The sequence below is a fragment of the Dipteris shenzhenensis genome, chromosome 12 (assembly GCF_047967505.1).
Source record: "Dipteris shenzhenensis isolate YYH24624 ecotype China chromosome 12, Dip_SZ_1.0, whole genome shotgun sequence".
NCBI classification, from domain to species: domain Eukaryota; kingdom Viridiplantae; phylum Streptophyta; class Polypodiopsida; order Gleicheniales; family Dipteridaceae; genus Dipteris; species Dipteris shenzhenensis.
In genome coordinates, this window is record NC_141607.1 from 1,345,648 (window position 1) to 1,371,836 (window position 26,189).

General features: G+C 41.4%; 1 protein-coding gene across 1 annotated transcript; it reads right to left on the reverse strand.

Moving 5' to 3' along the window:
* Positions 1–18,585: 18,585 nt before the first annotated feature.
* LOC147895658 (pentatricopeptide repeat-containing protein At2g13600-like) lies at positions 18,586–20,634 on the reverse strand. The gene has a single exon (XM_087382801.1). It carries the CDS (start codon positions 20,632–20,634, stop codon positions 18,586–18,588), a length of 2,049 nt encoding a protein of 682 aa, XP_087238927.1.
* Positions 20,635–26,189: the final 5,555 nt, after the last annotated feature.

A 26,189-nucleotide genomic window follows, 5' to 3' on the forward strand; every position in this document is an offset into this window, starting at 1 on the left:
GGCTTGGAAAGCATGTCTACACTTTCCTCACCTTCGTCATGATCTCATTGATCCAGAACCCATGCATTTGAGCTACTATCTCAAATGTGCAGCCATATTAACCCAAAAACAAGGTGTCGTGGACAAACAACAAAATGAGAGAAAGAGCTAAAACTACCATATTGGCGCATGTCTCTTGGCAGCACCCATCTGATCTTGTTGTTGTTCAACCTAGGAACTGAGAACTTTGCTTAGTGACGAGGAGATGTTGCATTTACATAGATTGAATGTTTTTGTAGTGGTAAAAATGTCATTTTGTCTGATAGCATCTCCACTAATCGTCGAGTCTAACAAATAAATCGTTAAGGGATTTACGACAGGGCATCATGTGTCTTCATTTCTATTGAATTTTCTCCCTCGGAGCTCATTTGATGGGATATTGAAGGAGTAGTGCTAAGCCTCACACTGGGTTTCCTCTATGAGTGTTGGATTTTAAAGGGCTACTACGTGTTCCTTTTCTATCCAACACCCCATGTTAGTTACTAGTCCTATTGTTAGGAGATCGGTTCCCAAGGGCAAGCTTGATAAATGCCATTCAGCTTTTTTCACTTATTTAGTTATTTTTGGTCATTGGATCAAATAACCACTAAATCATACCATTCCATCATTTTTTTAAAAAGATGAAAAGAACAAAAATCATGGACACAACATCAAGTCCATAAGGACTCAAACCTCCTTGCAAATGACAAGGGTAGTTCTATTATTATTGAGATAATGACGTGCCCAGAGACTAGCACTATTTAGGAACTAAAGCTTAGCACAACAATATATGAATAAGGTATTGTGCACATGATCTCATAAGCTCTCTCTTTAACAACATGAAAGTTACCTTCATGTAAGATTGAACTATGGCCAAGTGAGTGTCGGTCTCCCATCTTGCATCCACCATATTTTATTGGACGCCAAATCCCACATTGCAAGTACACACACATGCACATGCATACACACACATACACAGACACACATATGCACGTGTGTGGAAACGCACACAAACACATGCCCACACACACACGCAACACGTGCGTGTCCACACATTATATAGTTATAACTACATCGAGTGTGGATGGAGAGGCAACATGCTTCCTTCTCCATATGTTTATAAGCTAAGGGAACTTGGAAGTTGTGATTGAGAATGTCGTAGAGAGCTAGAAGAGAGTAGTTTGGTCGTATTTTTCCCATGATGCCTTTGCCTTGCCTTGCCTTCCTACTCGCCATTGATCTTCTCAAATGAATCTCTATTGTGGCGCATTGCCAATATCATTCCAGACATTATTGATGATGAATGCTCACATTGATTCCTAATAACTTGATCTTGCAATTCCCCATTTGTTGCAAAAATTAGATAAACTTCACTAAACACACCAATTCCAATTAGTTTGACCCTCCATGTTCTGTTTAAATAAAAAATAAAACCTACATGCCCAACGCCATAGCTGGACGCAAGGGAAAATTGGAACATGTTGCCTACTATAAACATTGAGAAACACACTTACATGGAATAGCAAAGCATCAACCAGTGCAAATACCTTGACAAGCCTCTCAATCAAAGACATCATTAGATGTTCTTGTTATGTTACAATGACAATCCCATCCCCTAATGCATGATTTGTTGTAGTGAGCAATCTCCTAAGACTAGTTGTCTACAAGTCCTTGCATAAACTTGTGTCTTCCAAGAGCCTTACAAAGGAGCTTTTGATCCTCTACAAAGCTATACACAAGCTCTAAGGGTCCCAAACTCTCTCCAACCCACATAACAATGGCTGAGATCTTGTTGGAGTGACTTACCCCATTGCAAGTGTTGCTCTCTTTGTAGAAGAGGCATCTAGATGTGAGGCTAGTTAATGTAGCAATGGAGATGCAACCTACCGCGATGGAGATGTGATCCGGTTGATTGTGACATACGAGAGTGTCACTAACCCAAAATACCGACAGCAATGGTGAAGGTATGTTGCAGTAGAAATGTAATCTCTGTCGAATGATATGAACCTACCTATCTAGCCCCCATAACTAGAAGCATCATAAGCTCCACACAATTGAAGTCTTCAACTTAATAGATCAAGGGTCTAAAAATAGCCAAGTGGCCTCATGAAATATGAAAAAAGGGAAAATTGGGACATGTTGCCCATTGTAAACATTGAGAAACACCCTTACATTGACTAGCAAAGCATTAACGAGTGCAAATACCTTGACAAGCCTCTCAATCAAATACATAAATAGATGTGTAGGCTTGTTATTCTACAATGACAATCCCATCCCCTAATGCATGATTTGTTGTAGCAAGCAATCTCCTAAGACTAGTCGTCTACAAATCCTTCATAAACTTATGTCTTCCAAGAGCCTTGCAAAGGAGCTCTTGCTCCTCTACAAAGCTATACACAAGCTCTAAGAGTCCCAAACTCCCTCCCAACCACAGAACAATAGCTAAGAATCTTGTTGAATGGCTTACCCCACTTCCATTGTTGCTAATGCTTGTCCGTTCCCCTCCAATCCACCTGCAAGCACTTCCTTCCAATTCCAAAGGGAAAAGCTAAGATAAGGGAATTGGAAAATGGGAACTAAGAGGGGACATGGAATATGGGAGGGGTTGATACTGGGGATGTGAAAAAGGGGAAATGGGAGGGGGAATAGGAGGGGACAAGCAAAAGCAAAATTTTAGAAGAGGCATGGTAGGGGTTTGGGGAGAGAGGGAGTTTAGAAGGATGTGAGGGAATCGAGAAAGTGAAGAGGGGAGGAGGGGAATGGGAAATGGAAGGGGATGAGTGGGAATGGGAAATGGAAGGGGATGAGTGGGGTTGGGGGGAAAGGAAAATGCATAAGGGGATAGGAAGAGACGAGTGGGGATGAGAGAAAAGAAAATGGGAAAGGGCATGGGTGGGGATGAGGGGAAATAGAAGAGGGTACGGAGGGGGATAGGGGAAAGGCAAAATGGGTACTAGGAAAATGGCAAAAAGGGAAATGGGTGAGAGGGTAAGGGGTGGGAGAGGGGATGGTGAGAGAGGGAGCTTAGAAGGGGATGGGGATGAGGGAAAGGAGACAAGAGAGCATGGGCAATTAGGGAAATGAGAGTGAATGGGGGAAGGGTTAAGGGACTTGATGAGGGAAGGGAGAGGGGGATGAGAAAAAGAAAGAGGGGGAATTTAGCTAGGGATGGGAGGGGAAATGAGAGAGGGAGAGATGGAAATTTTCGAAGTATTTTGAGAGAGGGAGAGATAGAAATTTTGAAGGGAGAGGGAGGGAGGGAGAGAGTTCATTTTCTAAAACACAAACCAAGTTTCAAAATTGGAATATGAGAGGGAGGGGGGAAGGGGGGAGAGAGAGAGAGAGAGAGATTTTCTAAAACACAAACCACATTTCAAAATTGGAATATGAGAGGGAGGAATGGAAGGTAATTCCCCTTTGCTATCTTAAGCCCCATGTGAAGGTCAGCCTTGAGGGTAGTCCTTGGCCACTATGCTCACACAGCATGGACATAATACTATTACATCAATCAGGAATTAAGAGTCTATCATTGAGATGCTTATGCATTTGTCATATTTTGGAAAACCATAAACCCAAAGCCTAAACCTCTAGGCCTAGGACCTAGAGCCACTTGTTCAAGATTGATGTGCACTTTGACAAAAGCACTCACTCAAATATGATCTCAAGAACTCAAATCAACTGGTGGAACATCGAGATGGACCAAAAAAGCAACTCTATCACTCAAGAAAGGGAAATCGAGGGAGGAAAGCCTCAATACAAGCTAGAAGTCCACAATGTGCAACAAGCTAGCCAAAGAGAGAGGAGTTTATACACCAAAATGACTCATCTATTACACTAATATCTTGACCTGATTTCTAAACCCTCATTTTGAAGTTAGGGATCATTGGATAGGCTCTTCAAGTGGGTAGGAATCCCCTCCATAAGTTGCCACCATTTATCTCACCAACCCCTAAAATCTAGAAGCCAAAGTTTGGTAAATATATGAAGATCCACGGTGCATCTACAAGATTCCTCTGGTGAGGATGTAGAATAAAAAATAAGATTTTTAAAATCTAAAAGATGTAGTTGGATCTAATGGCAGTATTCTAAGGTAGGTATCCTCTAGTCAAGGTAGGTATGTGCAAAGTCCTACAATTAAGGCTAGCTCCCAAAAAGGGGGAAGTCTGCAATGTTCGGTAGTTAAGCTCAATTGGGGGCATGCACTTAGATGCCACTTTACCAAGTCATGGTCTTGCTGTCATGGAACCAAAATGTCTAATTCAATGGAGGTATGTGATCACATAAAGTGTTACATCAAGCTGAACAAGAGTGACTTCGAACTCAACTAAGAGGATCTGCTATGGGACTCAAGGATTACTACAGATTATCCATGCGAGCAATAAAACCTAGACCCTCTCTACTTGATCCCAATATACCTTTGATAAATCGGGGCCCTAGCAGGTAGTACTACTACACATACCATTTGAGTAGACTAGAGGGTTAAAGAGAAGAGGTTTGGGTCTTGGGACCTAGGGCATGAGGTGAAAGCATCAGTGCTCGAGACTAGTGAGTGTAGTGTACCCCCTATTCCATCGAACCTATATAGCCGGTCTCATCATGAATATTGGGCTAGAGAAGAGCACTCCTAAATATATGCAAGATGTAGTAATATCTACTGGCAACCTATCACAATTGAACTACTCTCTATGTGTGACTACCTTAAATGTGTTGAAGATCATAGCCTTGATTTTACCAACATTGACCTTCAAATCATGTGTTTCACAAAAGGTTTGAAGTACATCCAAATGTTGCTCTAAAGATCCTTAGTGAAAGATGAGAATAAGACCACATTATCTATGTAGAGGAAAATCTACCTAGTGAGCTAGCTAGACAATCCCGCACCTCCTAGCTAGTGCCTTCATGAAAATATCAAGCTCATGAAAAATAGGGTTGGTGACAATGGATGAATCATAGACTTGGTTTTGCCAAGGTTGATGTTCAAATCATGTGTCTCAAAAAAGATATCTAGATGTTGCTAGAGACCCTTAGTGGGGAAGGATCTGTGTAGAGGATAATTTGAACTATGAGACAAGTCCGCACCTCCTAGTAGTCTCTTCATGAAAATCTCAATCTCATCTAGGTAGAGGCCAAACAAGTTTGTTCACAATGGACAACCCTATTGAGTTTGATTGTGCTCTTAAACTTAGTCCCTCTAGACTGCATCTGAACCCACGTGAAACCCTCTCTTAAATTATGTAAACTACCTAGAACTCTTGATTGCATCCTAGATCCTTTAGAAATATTAGATCTAATGAGGCAAGTCCATAGCATTGTGTCAGAGGGAGGGACAAGGTCCTACAAGAGGAAGAAAGAGAAGAGGAAGAGGCAAATGGCAGAGGTTGTTTTGAGATTAGATGTGCAAGGGGCTATAAGAAGAAGAAAGAGGGAAATTTAGGGTAATATGTTGATATTGGATGTGTAGGTCTTCCATTGAGGGTGCCACATTCATGTTGGCACTCCTTAATAGCAGTAACTACACAAAGGCACAACAACATCACCTTGTCTCCTTGATAATCTTGCTATGCTAAAGCATCACGAGAGGAAGGCAGCAACATCTCCCTCCTTGGTTTTGGCCTACCTCTCTTCATGTACTTCCCTCTTGGTGCTCTTGGTATTGCTTCCTTCTCTCTCTCACTGTCTCTCTCTCTCTCTCTCTCTCTCTCTCTCTCTCTCTCTCTAGAGTGGGCCATACAAGATGTGAATGATGTGAGACATCATTATTGTGGACTAGCCTTACATGGAGGCAAATGGCCATTTCTCTCTCTACTTTGAGTGGCCCTCACAAGATGTGAATGATGTGAGATATCATTATTTGGACTAGCCTTACATGGAGGCAAATGGCCATTCCTCACAAGTTGATGTAACATTTGCTAGATACCCAAAGTTTATAAATTGCCCTTATGTGCACAGGGTGTAAGTCTACACAAAAGAGTCAAAAACGGAAATGTCCTCAAATACAAAGATAATTGCAAATAGCCTAATATGGCTCTAAATGAGGTTTGGGATAAAACCCTTGTAGTCATCCTCTTTTAATAAAGTGTGCATTTTGTATCCTAGTGGCTACTCTCTCCTTCTCCCTCACTCTCTTCACACTCTCACCATGGTGTTAGAGTTGGATCTCTCTTACTTGTTGCTATTTTTCAACATTTCTCTTGTTTAGACCTTTCAAGCTCTCTCTTTCAAGAACCTAGCATTTTGTGTAATTTGGATTGAAGGCTTAACATTTGCAACTGGAGTTCCTTCACCCCCACCAACGTCATTATAGAAATTTCCATGGTTTGAGATGCTTGAATTTTCTTGAATTTTTAAGAAATTTATTGTTCAAAAACATCAAACAATGTAGCACTTCTCTTGTTTAGAACTTTTGAGCTCTCTTTTTCACGAACCTAGCATTTTGTGTAATTTGGATTGAAGGCTTAATGTTACCAACTATAGCTCCTTCACCCCCACCAACACCATTATACAAATTTCCATGGTTTGAGATGCTTGAATTTCCTTGAATTCTTAAGAACTTTAATGCTTATAGAAAAAGCATTAAACAATGTATCACTCTCTCCACACGTGCAATGAAGCAGGAGGCTACACACAGCCTCCTCTCTCTCTCTCTCTCTCTCTCTCTCTCTCTCTCTCTCTCTCTCTCTCTCTCTCCATTACATGTTGCCATTTGGAAACTCCAAGTGCCATCTATGGGCCATGTAGTCATGGGTGGAAGGGGAGGCTAGTATCTAGGATGTATTGTAGCAAGGAGACTATGAGATAGTAGCAAAGGGTTTATGAAGCTAGGCTAGTTTCCACTAGAAGCAAACTTGGCTATATAAATATAGAGTTTTCACTTGCTTTCTTTGGCTACTTGGCTAGAGTGACCCCATAGAGAAGAAGAGAGGGGGAGGAGGGGCAAGGGTTGAGCTATCTGAAGGATTCATTTGTACCAAGGATTCATTTGTACATCCTTGGTAAAAAGCTTCATCTTGAATCATCTACAAACAAGAAACAAGCAAAATAGTAGCATGAAGAAATTATTTAAAAGTGTGACCATTTGAGAGAAAAGAGCAAGTTTTTGGGTACAAAAAAGAAGAAAAATTAGGCAAAAGTGGAAAAAATGAAACACTAAATTTCAAAGAAAACACAAATTATATCCTCAAGTTCAAACTATCATCCATATGATAGGCTGATTTGACCCTAACAATCCTAGTGATTAGATTGGTTGCATGCTAAGTTGATCGTGAAGATCATATGTGCATACAAGCTATGTGCAAATTTGATTGCAAGGATCAAATATGTATGCTAGTGCACAACTACATGCACATCAAATGGTCAGATTTAGATTTGGCTACAAATGCAAGCACATCCAATCAAGGGGATAAGATTTGGATGAGAGCTTCCATGTTGATCCAATCCCTAGGATCAAATTCTTTGCTATCACAAGGAAGTTTTATATGTAGATTTCAAAAATTCAAAATAATGAAGTGATTAAATTAGTAATGATCTTACAATCATCTAAAAGGAAACTTTTAATTCCACTTACTTGGGTGGATCTAGGGCCACATTTTCAGATGCATGGGATCCTAGTAGGGTGTCAACGGTGGAGGCAAGGGAGGGATATTCGAGTTGGGAGATGTGAAAAATGAGAGATTAGGTCAAGTTTTTTAATTTTATAGACTAGAATAGGTAGGTCAACACACCCCTAGAGGCCTTCAGTGTCACGCATAGTTAACTCTTCAAGGAGTTGTGGGGATATATCTATCTCTTCATAGGAACCTGCTAACATGCTTGGGGTTGTTTTGGTATCATCATAGTCATATTATGCTCATTGATCAAGGCAATTAGGAAAAAAGACATCACATATTGATTAAAATATACAGTGGTTATGGGAGGAGTCACCATCATTCCTTGACATTCGAACTCAATCTAAATTTAATCTTGTTTTTAATCTAATATGGATGGGGCTGAATTTGAAGTTGAAATATCCATTAGTTCCTTATCTCTTACCAATTTTCTCCTTTGATTGAGACAATCCATGCACAAATTTGGAATGAAAACCTTTGACTTTCAATTCAAAGCTTTAGGCTTTACATGCATGGAAGGCTCCTACCATAGGATTGAGACGATTTGTGCACCTTTGAAATGAAACCCTTTGTCCTTGATTCAAAGCTTTAGGTTTTACATGCACTCAAATCTCCTACCATAGGCCCTCCCTCAATATGGACAATCCATTCGCCTTTGAAATCAAAGCTTTAGTAATTACCTACACTCATGTCATGATCTATGCTTTATCTGCCAAACCTCTACATTTGATGTTTTGCTTAGTTATGTGATCTGCTTCAACTACTATTTGGAAAAAATATTTTGAACACCTATTCTAGTGGTCTTTTTTTTATTTTGAACATCTATTCTAGTAGTGTTTAAGGCTTGTTGACCAATTGACAAGTTTGGAATTCAAATTAGACATTTAAATTTTGGCATCTTGTCCCAAACTTTTCTTGATTGTGATTCAATATACATCATGATTGAACTTCAATCTTTGACATTTTCCCACAACATTGACATTGTCTCACAACATTGAGAATTGATGCATTCAAGCCTGGACTCAAACATGTCCCCATTACATAGCTCTCTTCCACAATTTCCTCACCAAGAGCTCTTGAGTTGAGCCACTCTCAAGGCTAGGTTATTATTCCATTTCGTAAATCCCCTCCATGATCCTCTTTCAAGAATGTCATCTGAAAATGGAGTGTCTCAAACCTGGGGCACCAGCTCCCTTTAGTAAGAAAACCTGTCAAAATCTTGAGTATGAGATGAATTTAACAATATGCCATGAGTATAAATTCTTCAAATTAACATGGTTGTGTTCTACACTAAAATGTCTTTACACCTTGAAATTTGGGTAACACGTGAAAATTTTACATTAATTTAAAAGGAGATGGGTTTCATATTTTAGTGTATTTTCTGTTTTACCCCCCCCATCCAAACCTTGGGCCTCACATATTATAAAATATATGTACAAATCTTAACATCTTGCATATTTTTCACGGTACATACCTTATATTTTGTGGGAGGGGGGGCATGAAATTTTCATATTTTTCCCTTGCATACTTGAAATTTTTAAAGGAAATCCATGCATATTATATATGAACCTTGTCCCCCCATACCGTAGATTTTGGACGAGGGTAGTAACATATTACATATTAAGTTGGTGCCCCAGGGTCTCACATCTCATCCATTTTTTTTGTTTTGATCCAAAGAGCCCTAGTGGCTCACCACCACAATCAAGATACCTGCTTGAGTACACTGTGGCATAAGAGGTATGGCAAGTCAATTTCAAAAGTCTTATATCTCTCAATAAGATGAATGTAGTATAGGGGCTTCCAAAAAAAAGATGCTTGTGGGTCTTGTTGCATGGGCAGGTAAGACAAACAACCCTTCCCAACGTCTTGGTCTCAAAGCACATACATCCTTCAAATCCTACATTCTAATATATGTAGTCATGCTTCTACATAGTCCACCAGGAAGGCTCATCATGATGATTACCAAGACTTATATCTACTTCCTAAAACAAAAGTGCATACACTTAGTACTCCCACACTCTAGAGATAGTAGAGACATGATGGCAGGTATTTCATAATATCCAGTTTCTTAGATCCTTAGTGCTTCGACAATGCACTTGGCAATGAGGCATTGTTACATGTATGAACATAAATCATATATAATACACAGTGTTGTTTCATTTATTATTAAGAATTTTTTTATTAAGTCTGCACCTCTAGATTGATGGCTCTCTATGGTCTATGAATGATAAAGCGATAAATGTTTGTAATTTTAAATTTGTGTGGATATTTGTATATCTGTATTGTGCAAGAGAGAAAGTGTGTGAGAGAGATAGATAGCAATTAGGGCATGCAAGAGACACTGGGTAAGTGAGAGAGAGAGAGAGAGAGAGAGAGAGAGAGTGCAATAAGTGACAAAAATAATGCGCTTGGCCATGAGACAGAGTTAGATATATGAAGAGAGAGAGAGAGAGAGAGAGAGAGAAGTTGAGAGTGCAATAAGCGACACAATTAATGCACCTGGCCATGAGATAGAGTTAGATGTATGAGAGAGAGAGAGAGAGAGAGAGAGCGAGCAGTCAGGGACACAAAGGGAGGAAAAGAGACAGAGGGAGGGGGAGGGACACAAAGGGAGATAGAGAGAGTTAAGATTGCATTTATTCATTTGCACCTCTAAGTTGAGAAAGAGAAAAATACAAAAGTTAATTAAGGTCTATGAGAGACTATGAGATTGAAAAAAAACCCAGATACAACTGATCCAAAGGGTGGATCCGCTATTAAAATACAAAAGGTGTATATGTAAAATCAATGTCCATGACAATGGAGATGGGGACAGAAAGAGGGAGATGGAGAGTGGGATGGAGAGAGAGAGAGGTAGATAATGGGAAGAGAGAGAGAGTTAAGATTGCATTTATTCATTTGCACCTCTAAGTTGAGAACATTTATTCATTTGCACCTCTAAGTTGAGAAAGAGAAAAATAAGAAAGTTAATTAAGGTCTTTGAGAGACTATGAGATTGAAAAAAAACCCAAATACAACTAATCCAAAGGGTGGAGCCACTAACAAAATACAAAAAGTGTATATGTAAAATCAATGTCCATGACACAGATAGCTAAGGGCAACATGGCAACAAGATGATCATCAAGTGTCAGAGAGAGAGAGAGAGAGAGAGAGAGAGAGAGAGAGAGAGAGAGAGAGAGAGAGCAAGGGAGAGAGGAGGAGTAAGAGAGAGAGAGAGAGAGAGAGAAAGAGAGAGAGAGAGAGAGAGAGAGAGAGAGAGAGAGAGAGCAATGAGGGACACAAAGGAAGGGAAAGAAAGAAAGATATATTAATGTCCTTGGAAGACCTTGCAGGTCTATGAGAGAGAGAGAGAGAGAGAGAGAGAGAGAGAGAGGGAGAGAGAGAGAGAGGGAGATAGAGGAGAGGGAGATAGCTAAGAGGGGAGAGAGAGAGAGAGAGAGAGAGAGAGAGAGAGAGAGAGACTTTCCAAAGAAAAAACAATAAATATAAAAATATTGTAATTAAGAGCCTTTTTAAGGGCAATGCCCATTTTTAAAGTACACTTCTAAGATCATTTTCACATTTTCAGTTTCCCACTCTTGAGTAACCTTGCATTCCACAGCCTCCTCTTTTGTCTTCCCGAGCATCCTCCTACACTCATGGCTTCCCCTAGAGAGGCCTTTGACGAGTGGATTTCATCCACTGATTCCCATGCCTCTACAGATCAAGTTTATCCTATCTTCTGCAAGGCATTCCAGCTTGAGTCACACTTGAGAGCTCTCCTTCCTGCTGATAATCCCTCTCTTCAATTTTTTGATAAACTTATCCATGGTGGGCAATCTGTCGCAATTGCTAACTTCCCTCACCAATGGGTTCATTGGATATTTTGAGCTCTTTTGACCAGAGTGCTAACTACAAGAAGACACTAGGTAGGGCCATGGATAATGTTCCTATCCCTCTCCGTGAGTATGCTATTCCCATCTGGGATGATTCATCTTCCTCAATTCATTTAAATGAGAGAGATGCTACCCTTACCATTCTACTTGCGACTAGCAAGTTTGATGAGGATGTTGGCGAGCAGCCCGAGGGTCCTTCATCCACAAGTGGTGGAGCAGGTACATCAACAAGTGGTGGAGGAGATGACCTAAACCTAGACTTGGAGCCTGAGGAGCATACTATTAGCCTAGATGAGGAGCAAGTTGAAAGCGAGGTCATCTTATCGTCATATCTGACTCATGCATATCCATCCTCTGCCTATAATCCAGATGAGGCAGCAACCAAGCCACACCTTGCTTTGGTTGATCCAATCAGGATTGAGGGTGAGGAATACCTTACCCTATTGGAAGTGATGGAAGAAACCAGTCTCCGAGAGGATGAGGTGCTATGTCGGCTCTCGAATGACAGTTTTGATGATGTCATTGACTTTGATGCTCTAGTCAATCCAGCAATCGATGAGATTGCACGCTTTGATGACTCGAGCCTCACCAATTTGGAGGCAATCCAACTAACACAAAAGGCAATCGAGGATGCCGCACTAGAGTAGAACATGTCCGATGAGCAGTTCATGAATTTGTAGAGGGAATTGTTTGGGGAGAGAGATGAAGAAGCTAGCACCTCAAGCCAACATGAAGTTCAAGACCAACCACAAAAGGGAGTCTAGTTGGACACTATAGCTGATGCACTCCACGATGAGGTAGAAAAGATATGTAGCTTTACCAGCTTCATCATGTGATTCAAAATCATTAGTATAATTCTAGGTTCCATTTTAGCAACAAAAATCATTGCTTTTTCTTCAACTAGTAGGGAATAAAAAATAGGGTTTAGGGTTTAGAGTAGAAAACCCAACCAAATTTTATGATTTTAAACCCAAGACATATGCCCCTACCACTCCATTTCTGGAAACAATTAGGGTTATGGTTTTGTACTTTAGGAACAAAATATCAAATTTGGGAGGCCACTGACACCCTAGCAACCATGTGCATCATTTTCAAGCAAAAAAACCCTTGAAAACCCTAGAAAGCTCTGGTAGCATGATGTTAGATTTAGGGTTTTTTAGGGGATTTTTTTGCTTGAAAATGATGCACATGGTTACTAGGGTGTCAATGGCCTCCCAAATTTGATTTAGGGAATAAAAAATAAGTTTGAGGGTTTATGGTACAAAACCCAACCAAATGTTATGATTTTAAACTCAGGACATCTTGCCACTGTCACTTGCCCTGCCACTTGCCCCTACCACTGTGTAAACAATTAGGGTTATGGTTTTTTCACATATGAAAAATAATATCTTTAAAAAATTATATTTGGGGGGCCACTGGCACCCTAGCAACCATGTGCATCAATTTTATGCCAAAAAAACCCTTGCAAGCCCAAAATCTGACATCATGCGACCAAAGCTACAGAAATTGGGCTCTGCTTACACGATGTTGGATTTTGGGCTTACAGGGGTTTTTTTGGCATAAAATTGATGCACATGGTTGCTAGGTTCCCAGTGGTGTGCCAAATATAATTTTTTAAAGATATGATTTTTCATCTGTAAAAACCCTTATTTTTATTAATTCTAAAAATTGGTATTTTATTAATTTAGATAATCTTTGGGTTTTGATGTAATATGTTGGTTGTAGGATATCTTATGGGTTGATGAGTATATTGGATGCAAGGGTGGAACCAGAGGGTCTTCTGGTGGGGGGATGGCATCGATCGGCCACTACATCAATAGAGTGGCTCAACACATTTTGGTGTTCCATCGACAATTATAGCCAGATAGAAAGATGAACATCATGAAGTTCAGGGTCCTCAGTCGGATGGTGAAGATGAGGCCCATCCATCCTATAGCCGATCGTGTTGTTCTGATTAGGTGTACTGTAGCTTTATTTTTGTTCTTGGACACATGATCCGATCCGCTACATAGTATTATAGCTATTGCAAGGCTAGGTGGCGATCCCTAGGCTATAGAGAATGAAATTTTGCAACCCTCTCTACTTCAGCAAGCAAAAAAGGGATCTGAGCCAAGCAGGAAGAAGCGTAGACTAGAGTAGCTTATGCATTCAAGCTTTGATGATCTTTGTGATGCTACTCAATGTAAATAAAGAATACCATTTTCAAATTATTTTCTCTTCCCATTAGAGAACATTGTTTTCTTTTCTATGTTAAGTAAAATTGAGTATTATTTCCTTTTGCATGTTCTATTGTGATTTGATGTTATTATTTCATTTTGTTGTTGTATATGTCATCAAAAAGTCTTTCATAATAAGTAAATTGAGAGTGCATGTAAGTAAAATTAATAGATTGCAAATCCACTAAAAATAAATTTGAGATTGCACATACAAAGACAATTCTAAAAAAGACATTTTATTATATTGATGCTTGTAGGCAGAGTACAAGGTAGATGCCCATAGGTAGAGTACAAGATAGATGCCCATAGGCAGAGTACAAGGTGGAGCATAGAGAATCCCTAAGTGCCCTTGGGCTTCCTAAGACATACAATAAATTGCATGTCTACGGCGGTCACCGTGACCCTTTTCCTATGGATGACAGCTAGCTAGGTGCCATCTATGAGGTCTACTAGGTAGGCCTCAGCTGCATGCTGTATGGCAAGCAAGGCATCTCTAGAAAATGATGCCAGGGAACCTCCACAACTCCGCACCTATAAAACCAGGACGTTGGGCTAAGGTTGAGGTCCTGCATGACCTTGCGTACCACCTTTGCGAAGCTTGACATCGGGATGAGCAGATCGATGGACTTCTGAAACTTTCTGATCTCCCGAAGTGCGACCTCCCTGGCTTGAATCTGTACCGCCTCACTGGACGAGGGCCTCTTTGCCCTTGATGTGGAGGGCATCTTCCTAGATGTTGAGGGCCTCTTTGACCTGCACTTGGAGCTCGGGCACCTCTCCCCCATTGGCATGGACCCTTATTGTCTGTTCTTGCCTTGGTCCTCTACTTTGTCCTTTGTTGTTCCTCTTCCTCACGCTCCTCCTCTGTGCTCTCTGAGTCATCCGTCTCTATAAAAGGATCTTCTTGTGCCTTCCTCTGTCCCTCCTCTTGTGCCTTCCTCTATCCCTCTTGCTCCCTGTCTGGCTTCCGGATTGGTAGTTTCTCCTTTCGATGGGGATCATCAGGGGGAGAGGGGGGGAGACTATCACTCTCTGTCTCTGAGTCTAGAGGTAGGTCTGGCTTTGCCAATCTCTGTGGTGCCATGATTTTGGGCCTGGCCATCGGGGATGGAGAGAGTGTGCAAGAGAAAGGGTGAGGGTGCGAGAGATAGGGTGGAAATGTCAGGGGCAAGTGGGAGGTGGTGTGGGAGTGGAGAGTTCTTTAAACAATGAAATGAAAATGAGGATAAATAGTACCTGATTCTTGGAGCAAGGTTCTTTGAAAGAAAAATGTGATCAAACTTGTCCCTCCCAGTGGTCCCAAATGTGTTCCAAGATTGATCGAGTTGATTTTTCTTGCTTCAAAACAAATTATATGCTCCCAAACATCTCGAAATCTATTTCAAGCAATATTCTGTAGAAAACCATTGATAGTAAGAGTGAAAAAGATTCATTTCTCATGGAATTCAGTGGGGAAGATTGGGGGGTCCTTCAATAGTTAGGATGCATGAAGTTACAAAAAAGTACAGTATTCAGACTCTTGGGAAATGCATGAAGAGAAGTGACGAGATTTTGGCGTGAGAGTCCATCCCATGAGAGGGAGAATAGAGAAAGAGGCTTCCCGCTCAAAAGCCAGCAGGAATTTTGAAAAGAGGACTGGAGCAAAGAAAAATTCAAAATGGTGCTCAAAAATGAGAGGAACAAGAGGAATGAGAGAGAATGAAAGGAGTGTGGTAGTTGGATGGGAGGATTTGGTTTCAGGTCAAATGGTACAAGTTTGGTTGAGAAACTAGGTTTCTCAGTTTGGTTACAGTTAAAAAACGTGATGGGAGAGTTGAGGTAGCAAGTGGGTGCTCCACCTCATTGTTTAAGCCATTGAATAAAGAAATAGAGAAGTCATGCCACTTCCAATATTCTATTGCCCTCCACCAGCCAATATTCTATTGGGTTTTATTCACCTTATTCTTCCATGTCACTAACCCAAGGGCTCCCTTATAGGGCCCTTTTTGAGTCCTAATTTTTTATAATGATTCCCAAGACATTGGACTCATTGATGAAAATTGGGTAGGAAGTGGATGTAGCTTTAGTCTTGGCTCTGCAACTTTGTCATGGCAAAGCAAGAAGTAACCCAATTGTTCACTATTTATATAATATATGATTAGCATCCAACTGGCAAAGAACCCAGACTTGCCAAAGACATTAAAGTGCATTATCACTTCATTCATGAGGAAGTCCTAAGAAAGAGATCAACCAAGTTCACTGTCTGACACAAGTATATCTTCACCAAGGCACTTGGCCTTCTCAACGTCAACTTGGTCTTTTCCCATTGCAACTTAATAGGAGGAAGTGATTGCAAGTTGTACAAAATGTACTCAATGTAAATGCTTCCACTGCACAATCACTGTGCCTAGTACATACTACGTTGGTTTTTTTAAATTTTTCTTTTTCTACATTGATTAATGGTTTCTTTCACTCTTGGATGCTAGCATATGCACCAAGTGAAATCACAAAAACATGTCTTGTACATGCACCTTCTGCTTATGCAGTCCAATAAAGAGGGGGTGCATGAATTGCACTATTCCATAGAGGACTCTAAGGAAATAAGGACAATCTCTAACCCTAACCCTAATGCGTGATGAAAGACGTTTAGTGTACAGTGAACATATCATGTGCACTCCTCTCTCCAATTTCCTCAACAAGAGAGAGTTTAAAATAGCCATAGATAGTGAATGTTGTTTTGCAACTTCAATTACATGTGTGAGAAATATATATGCAAAACTTTAAGAGTTAATAAATCATTGTTACATTTTGATTTTCATTAAATCTAAAAATTAAGACCTTGATTCAAAAAATAATAGGTGCACAAAGGCTGTAGATATTGAAGATTTATCTTATCTACTATTAGTCAATGTTTCCTTTAGATAATTATTGCACACAAAAAATGCTATTCCCATTGGCACTAGCTACGTCGATTATTGTTCAAACTTAGGCAAGTTATGAGCTTCATGGATGACTTATTTGTTACAAAACTTCCAACTTAAAAATCTGAAGTACAAAGATCCAAGTTCTTTTGATGGAGGAATTAATTCTCGTGAAATTATGGCCTTAATTGTAGAGCAGGCAAAATTTCTTGTATTTTCTTAGGTCTTAGTATCAATCGATATTCCTTAGACTTAGGAGTTTATATTCAGCCATATTAGAAATGTTTGTGTTAATGTGAGAAATTCTTATGGTAGTTCTTGTGTTTTTGATAATTTGGAGTTGGGTATGTTAAGGATCCTTGATTGTAGAATCAACATATAAAGTGGGGACATTTAAAGCCAGTCTACTTTTGGTCTTTAAGTTTGTGCTAACGTGGAATGTTATCTAGTCATATGTAGTGTTTTTGGAATTTCGGACTTGGGTATGTTAAGGATCCTTGATTACATAGAATCAAGATCTAAAATGGGGAGGTTTGAATCCAATCTACTTCATAGCTTCTTAGTCTATGCTAGCTTGGAATGTCATTCTACGTTAGTCAGTGCTTGGTTTGGGGGGGGCTAATATCAAAGCAAAACACTACCTAGGACTAGATGACATCCAAAACTAATACACAAAGGCTAAAAGGAAAGTGGACTTTAAACCTACCTAGTTTGAATCTTTATTATATGCTCAAGGATACCCCAATCCCAAATCCCTAATCCCAAAAACATAACTATAACTAGAATAGAGGAGATTTTCTCCAATACTCCCCAAAACCCATGGCCCAATCTTGCATATTATTCTAAAATCTTAGGATCTTACATTTTTCTTAAATGATATGAGTTATGCTTTGTAAGATGGGGGCTTGAAATCTTCATAGGTTCCCCTTGCATATTCAAGATTTTGTAGGAGATTCATGCTTATCCCGTATAGACTTTGTTCCCCCATGCCCTAGATTTTGGGCAAGATTAGTAGCTTGATACGTATATATTGAGTTGGGACTCGTACAAAAAACATAACTACAATGTAGAACATAGTGGAGTTTCTTTGCTACCTTTCATGTTTGAGTTAATGATAGTCAAGGTCAATGTCTAATGATTGAGTACTACTAAGATCTAAGAAATTATAAAAAACTTTTGCTTGCTCCACAATCAAGTTCGCCACTTTCACAAGGATAAACTCCTCCACAGATCTTTGTACATAAAATCTTTATAGTTTGGAAAGTCTGGAACAAATAGGGCATCTAAGAACCTGCTAACCTGACTATTTTTATGAAGACAAATTCAATAGTTGTAGAAACTTAAACTAAGTAAAAAGATAGGAGCTTGCTAAGAATGCAGCATAGTTAGTGCCCATGGGAATACCAATGTTTTATTAAGTCAAAAGATAGGAACTTGCTAAGAATGCAGCATAGTTACTGCCCATGGGAATACCAATTTGTTGGGTCTGAGACTTGTCTGGGAGGGGTGGACATATCATGTGCTGCCTCAACCGGGCCCACTCACTCAGTGTGCATGCATGTTATGAAAGAACTCTTCAGATCTGGAAGAAGCACACTTAGAACTACACCCAAAAGAATATAGAGAGACACAAAACCTGCCAATGATTGTACCAACACCTGCAGCATACTAGGCACCCAAAATGGCCTTGTAAGCTGCCTGCCTGCTGTAGACCCTTCCTCCACCATGCACCTTCCTGTAGGCTTCAGTAGCTTCAAGGATGAGCCAATCTGCTCCTCCTTCAGTACACCTCCTATGGCTCTTCTACTTTGCTGTAAATCTGCCCCTTTGGTATGTGCACCTCAGCATACTGGATGCTTATTGGTAGAGCAGAGGCCCTGAGCTTTAAAGAAAGAGCAAATGCAACCACCAGACTCTCTCTGGGGTAGCAGAGCATGCCTACGTCCTCTTCCTTTGTAGCACTCCTGGGATTTCAGCCATGTATCCTGCCTCCTCGGGTTGAAGCACCAACCTGTGCAACTCTCCACTCGTCTCCCAAATGCAACTCATGAAAAACCTTCTCCACCTCAACATAGGTGCACCCAAGCTGCTCTTTTACACAGCTATTCATCATGCCCAGTTCTGCTTTGGCTGCGTCATCCCACTTTCCAGCTGAAGCATACAAATTTGACAATATTACATAAGGTGCAGCATTCTTTGGATCCAGTTGCATACAACGAATTGCAGCTCTTATGCCACGTTTCACATCACCATGGAATCTGCAGGCACCAAGCATACACAACCATGCCAAAGGAACTTCGAACTGTAAATTACTGATCAAATCTTCTGCCTCCTCCAGGTGTCCTGCTCGACCAAGAAGATCAATCATACACACATAATGATCCTCAGTGTGCGTTATGCCATAATCTCTGTTCATAGAAAAAAATAAAACCTGCCCATCATCAACTCGCCCTGTACAACTGTATGCAGTCAGAATGCATGTGAAAGTGATCTCATCTGGTTCGATGCCTTCCAGCTGCATCTGCTGAAAGAGATGTAAGGCCTCCTTGTCCTGCCCATTTTGAGCATATGCTGCGATCATGGCAGTCCAAGAAACGACATCAGGCTCAGGCATTCTGCTGAATAAACTTATTGCGTCATGCACACTGCCACATTTGCCATACATACTAACAAGGGCATTTGCCACCGTCAGGTCTTGTTCATAGCCACCGTCAACAAGGGTAGAGTGGATTTGATGGCCCTTTTCAAGAGCTGTAAGAGTAACACATGCATCCAGAGCACTAACAAAAGTGACCCTGTCTGGATAGACGCCTTGTGTCTGCATCTCATGCAAAAGTTCCAGAGCCTCGTTGCCATGCCCATTTTGAGCGAATACAGCTATCATAGCAGTCCAAGAGACAACGTCACGCTGAGGCATTCTGAAGAAAACATTCCTTGCATCCCAGAGACCTCCACATTTGCCATACATATCAATGAGAGCATTTCCCACCACCACATCTCCTTCAAATCCAATGCTGGCGATAGCATTATGTATTTCCTGCCCCTGTCCTAGGGTGCCACATGCATCAAGCACACAAACAAAAGTTATCATGTTCGGCTTGATGCCTTCAAGTTGCATCTGCCGAAAGACATCTAGAGCCTCCTTTCCATGTCCATTTTGGGAAAACGCTGCAATCATGGCAGTCCAACTTATGACATCTCGATAAGGCATTCTGGTAAACACGCTCTTTGCATTACAGAGACTCTTGCACTTACCATACATATTGACAAGGGCAGTTCCCACTACAACGTCTAGCTCGTGTCCCGTGTCATAAATGGCGGCATGAATCTCCAACCCCTTTTCCAGGGCTGAAAGGCTAGCGCATGCATTGATAAAGGTGAGAAAGGTGATATTATTTGGCTTAACTCTTTCGTATGGCATTCGACGAAAAAGATCCAGAGCCTCATTGGCACGCCCATTTTGAGCAAACGCTGCCATCATAGCATTCCAAGATACAACATTACGACAAGGCATGCCGCCAAACACGCTGCTTGCACAGTCTGGAAATCCATTCTGCCCATAAGATTTAATCAGGATATTCCAGGAGTACAGATTAGGGTTACGCATCTTATCAAACACGGCTCTAGCATCGTTCAAGGTCCCGCAGTTGCCATACATTTCGATGAGACAGTTCTCTAGAAACGTGTAGCGATCGTATCCAAACTCGTTCATTTGCGCATGCACAAGTCTGCCATCAACCAGCGCCTTGGCTTTGCCACAGCTCTGTAAGAGAGAAGAGCAGGCGATGGGTTCCTGAGGCAATAGAAGCAGACGATGTGGCTCTGCAGCGGAGACAAGAGCCGTGTTTTTTTGCTGCACACGGTGTTGTTCCAAGGAGGGTCGTGCAGCTGAAAAGGCTGCAAGATTGGGCAATTGGTCTTGAAAGATTGTCGAGCGAGCCCAGAACCAAGCTTGACAGTTGCTTCTCCATTTCCACAAGCAGGGAAGGGAGTGCTCGCCGATTCTCAAGCACGCCCTCATACACCCCTCCCTCTCCCTACACTCCCCATGATACGTTTTAACTCAGAGTCGTCCTTAGGCTGGCCAGGTTTACACACCACCACTCTCGGAACTAGCCTCGACACTGACACAAAAGATTTGTCTCTCGCCCATGAAGGCCACGATACCCATTATATGTTTTAAGCCGGAGTCATCCTCTAGGCTCGGTTCACACCACCCGGTCGCTATCTAGTTCAGGACTGCGCACACAAAAGATTTGTCTCTGGCCCATGAAGGATGCCCTCTGGCCACCCCCTTTACACACCACCCAATGAACGCCCAACAATAGTTTTGTAATTTGTGAGATGCTAAACACATAGGTGATTGGGATTTGAAGGGTGTCCATTATTCAGGAGCAAAGCTTGGCTGCCCACACGGAAGGACTTTGCAAGGATAGGATGTAAAGTCCACATAGGATTGGAATATTTGGTTATGGGTGGTGTATTTGTAATGAGATGCCTGCCCCTATTGGTTCAAGTAGTTCCCTAGCGATGGGTGCCTCTTAGTGTGTAAATAGCCTAAGGGCACCACTAGACGTGCGACTTGCATCCGACAAAGGTTGAATAGACGCATTGGTTGGTGAGTTGGGGGCCATAAGGGAAGAGTGTCCGCCCCCTCAGTGGGCTAGTCACCCTTAGCTACACCAATCAGAAGCCTCAAGGGCTTTGACAACCAACAAACTAGGCTACATCAGGAGTGTAGGCCAATTGGTGTGAACACCATACACTCGAGACTCATCCGGCCTTGGTTGCTAGTTTTGCACACGTGAACTGGTTGTATGTGTTCAATTCTGTTGGGAAGAACTTGTCAATGTATGCCATGATCGATCTGTCCCTCGTAGTTGGCCATATGTGTGGGGAGGGTGCAAAAATAAATAGATATGGTTAAGGTAGATTTTTTTACTCGAGCACCCGTCAATTAGAGGGTTAATGAAGTTTTAGGGACGGCCTCACAAATGAGTCGAAAGGGAATATGATACCGCCTCCAGTCCCTAGCTAATAGCACTGGGAGTCCACACTTGAGCAAATACATAAGGTAGGGAAAAGACTTCTCCATGAGATACACAGAAAGCAGGCTCTCAAAATAAACATCCTTTTCAACAACTCTATAATTTAGTCCAGGAATTCTTTATGGGTTATTTATGCACAACAATTGAAAGGAACGTAAATGTTGGAGTTAATTTCTCATTCTCATGTGTAATATAGCACATCCGTTCATAGTACATGTAATGTCTTAAGCAATATTGGAAATTAGCATTTCTTGTGTACCTAGTATATGCAAGTGGAAAACAAAAAGTATGCATGTGTTCTTGAAAAGGGATGAGAACCCATTTGTAGAAGTTATTGTGAAACTATCTATCAATGGGTCCATGCTCATAAGCAATGCACACATCTAAAGTTAATTGCAGGCATAGGTTGGCTAGTAATTTGCTAGAGAAACAAGACATGATGAGAAAAGTGAGCTATCAATATTATCAAGCAAGCTGCAATTAGAAGGGATTTACCCTCTCAATAGTCCATTCAAGTGGACAAGAAGATGATGGCAATGTACTAAGAGGAAGCACTCACCTTTCCATTACAATGCAAGGGATTTTAATTATTGTTTCATTTAGTATTGAATGGATGTATCAAAGAAAGGCATTTGCCATTGTTGGGGTAAAGGGCAGTATGCCCACCCACTTGTACAGTGCCCATGTATACTCATATATATATGATAGAGGAATAAGCTGGAGTAGCTTTTGCTCCACCACTTTTGGTGTCTCCTATCCCTTTGTGTGTGCTCTCCTCTCTCACAACTGGTATCAGAGCCCATGGCGTTCGATCTACGAGGAGCTCGGTGAGAGGAGAACGGGCACTGCTTTGAGAGATCTACTAGGAGCTTTGGAGAGCTTGATTCTCTCATTCACAGAGAGATTTTGGGTAGACATCATCCAAATCTGTTTGCTCTACAATGCAGCTGCAAGAATCACTTTGGGTTATCTTCCAGCGCTCCAGTGCTCTAGCAACCTAGCGTTGGAAGGAGACCGCTGTCCGTTGGTCTTGACGTTGTCTCGTGGGAGCCTATCGTTGGCTGTTGATGCATCCTTTGCAGCAAGTGGCTGGCCGTTGTGTGCTTGTTGGAGGCATTGCTTCGTAGATACTTGCTGGAGATCGTTGACATTGGTGTTTCGCAACTCACGAGTGGATATCTTTGGAAGTTGTCGTATGAGTCTTAGAGGCAGCTTGTGTCTTGGAGCTCGGTCGTAAAAGCACCGTTTAGGCTTGCTGCTGCTGCTAAGGCTGGAGCTTTGAGCGATGCACTCTTGAGGCTGAGCCTTCATTGGAGAGCGTTGTTTGGAGAGGGCTGTAGGGAAGCTCTTTGTAGATGCAGCTACTGCAGATGGCTCGTGAGCCACTGCGAGCTCTTAGATGGAGTAGATAGGAGTCTCTTTCTCTCCATACCCTTCTCCTTCCCGTGAGCAAAGGAAGAGCAGCCCAGTGATAGCAACAACATCCACTTTGGAGAAAAAGAGTGAGTTCTTTGTTTTTAGTCTGGAAATCTGACAGTATTTCAGACAGTAAAAGTGAGCAGAATGCCATTTTCGACAGCAAGTATTTGCAAATCCATAAGGATTTAGGCTCGGTGCCCAACGGAGGAGTCGGAGAACTTTGGAAGGGCTACGTTTTCTCTGTTGACAGCTCGGTCATCCGAGTTTACAGTACAGAGTTATTTACTGTCCAAAATAGGGACAGTTCGTGATCAGTGGTACAGACAGCCATTTTGCAGACTGTATATCTTTTCACCTGTGCAGAATCTGCTGCTGTGTTCAACTAGAGAGTTGTAGATCTTTCAAAACACTACAACTTTGCTGTTGGATGCAAGTTGATCCAATTTTTGGATCAAAAGATATTTCTGTTTAAAGACAGTGACAGCACAAGTACAATGCCATTTTTCTTTTTGCAGATGTCACAAGGGTACAACGGATGCATGATATTGTCGCTTACTTGGATGCACAAATGATATAGTGGTACATGCCATTTGGATGCCATTTTGGTTGTCAATTGACACATTTTGGATGCATCATTCCTCACATGCTGTGAGAGGTCTCAAGGTTGAGCAGAAAATACAGCCTTGGTAACATTTGTGAGGTGTCTTGATGCTGAGTTCAGTGACATTGATAGTCACTTTACATTGATTTGGTTGGGCATTGTACTTGCCATTTTGCTGGTGTTGCAGTTGACATACGGGGTGATCTGCTGGATGTATTTTGACCATTTTTTGGGGCTGTTTTTTTTGCTGGAGCAGATGAGTGCTGTAAAGGGCAGCAAACATACAAGGAAGCTGCTGTTGCTGTTTTTATGACAAAACAGTCACAAAAAGTTGCAGTCTACTGTCTATTTGTGACCAATGTGCAAGAAGCTGTTTTTCAGGTGAGAATATCTGAGAATCCACAGGGATTTTGCTCTTGAGGTCAACTGACAAGTTGTAGATCTTTCTACCAGCTACAACTTTGCTGTTTACAGCATTGGCATCCGGTCTTTCAGTGAAAAGATATCGCTGTTCAAATACAGGGACAACGTGTTATTTTGCCCAAAGTGGCTGTGAGGTATTGTTGTAGGGATTTCTCTTGCACAACAGTGAATTGGGAACTCACAGTAAATTATATAAAGTGATTGGGATCTCACTTCAGTCCAAGGGCATTATTGGCATTTTGGCAAGTCACTTTGGCACATTTGGCAAGTGGTGAATGCTTGATTTTGTTGCCAAACAATTGCGCGCTTGAGGTGATGCATTGGTGATGCAGTAAATGCCATTTCGATGCATTATGGATTTGCATTGGTGGATGCCGCACTGATGTTTATGGATAGTTGAGCTGGGCTCCTATTGCCATTGGTTGAGCAGGCATTGCTCATTTGGTTCAGTGCATTTCTTACTTGGATTGCCAGGCATTGGCATGTTACTAGGCTGCATATATTCTTGTTTATGCCTCTTTATGGCTGAGTGCTTTTGAGCATTGGATCAGCCAATTTATTTGGAGACCTGATTGGTCTGGACAACACTATATTTTTGGTCATTTGGGTTGCCTATTGCACTATACTGCTCTTTGGTTGTGAGCTATTGTGCCACAGATATGGCATTTACAGCTGGTAGTGCCCTCTTTGATATTGAGAGGTTGGATGGATCAAACTTTCAATATTGGAAAGAGCAGATTTATGATGTGTTAGTGCAAAAGAGGCAACATAAGCCCATTCAATGCAAAGGTGTCAAGCCTAATAGCATTAAACAGGGTGATTGGGATGACATGGATGAGCAAGCATGCTCTATCATTCAGTCATCACTCTCGAAGTCAGTCTACTTGTAGGTACAGGATGGTGTACAGGGTGTAGATTGCCATGCATATGAGTTCTATACTCGTATATGCCGAATGTATGACCATGATAGTGTTATGTTACAGCATGATGGGCTGAAATGTACTAATGGGCTGAATTACAGCCTTGATATGCACTCCAAAGGTAGATCAATAGAAACAGGTCATGTTCAAGGGGGAATTCTAAGAGCGAGTCTAGCTCTCGGACTTGTGTTAGATGTTTCTATTGTGGAAAGTATGGCCACATGAAAAAGTACTGCTGGAAATGGCTAAGAAAATGCAAGAAGAAGAGCAAGGTTAAGAATGACAGGAAGAAGGAGAAGAAGCATGTTGAGCTTCAAGGCATGGATGCTAGGGTTTCCACTGACAGTAGCAGTGATGAAGGCATTCTTTTGTCTATGTCTGACACCTCCTTCTTGGCCACTGATGTACCCATTCTTGGTGATTGGATGTTAGATCCATGTGCTTCATGTCATATGACCCCTCATAGGTCATGGTTCAGTGCATATCAGGAATGCATTGTGGAGAGTGGTTTGATGGGCATTGATCATTCTATGGATGTCTATGGTTATGGGGATATCCACCTTGTTATGCCTAGTGGCTCTATTCTTGTTCTACAGAGGGTTAGACATATATCAGGACTTGCTACAAGCAAGATCAGTACTGGACAGTTGGTTGAGGCAGGTTATCATGTCTCTTTGGGTGATCATGCATGGAAGATTGCTAGAGGCAATCTGGTTATGGCTAGGGGATCACGGGTTGGATTCTCTTATGCATTGCATGTATTAGGTGTCCAGGATAAGATGCTTATGATTAGTAAGCAGCCATCAGCTAGTTTTCTTGGGTAATGCTGAAAATCAATCAGGAAAGAAGCTATTGAGCTTGATGACTGATGGTGATGCAGAGTTTACCTCTTCTAGATTTCAGCATCTATGTGATACACTTGGTATCAGGAGGGTGTTGACCACTCCTCATCTTTCTGCTCACGATGCCTTGGCAGAAGGCATAAATCGGATTCTATTGGACAAGATTGGTAGCATGCTACGATATGCAGGTCTTACTGAATGCTATTGGGCTGAGGCATGTAAGACAGCTGCATACTTGCTTAACAGGTCACCCAGGAAATCTCTAAATGGTAGAGTGCCATTTGACTTCTTGACAGGCAAGGCACCATGTTATGAGCATTTAC

Coding starts and splice junctions, on each gene's coding strand:
- LOC147895658 (XM_087382801.1), bottom strand. CDS start 20,634: ATGAGGGCGTGCTTGAGAATCGGCGAGCACTCCCTTCCCTGCTTGTGG.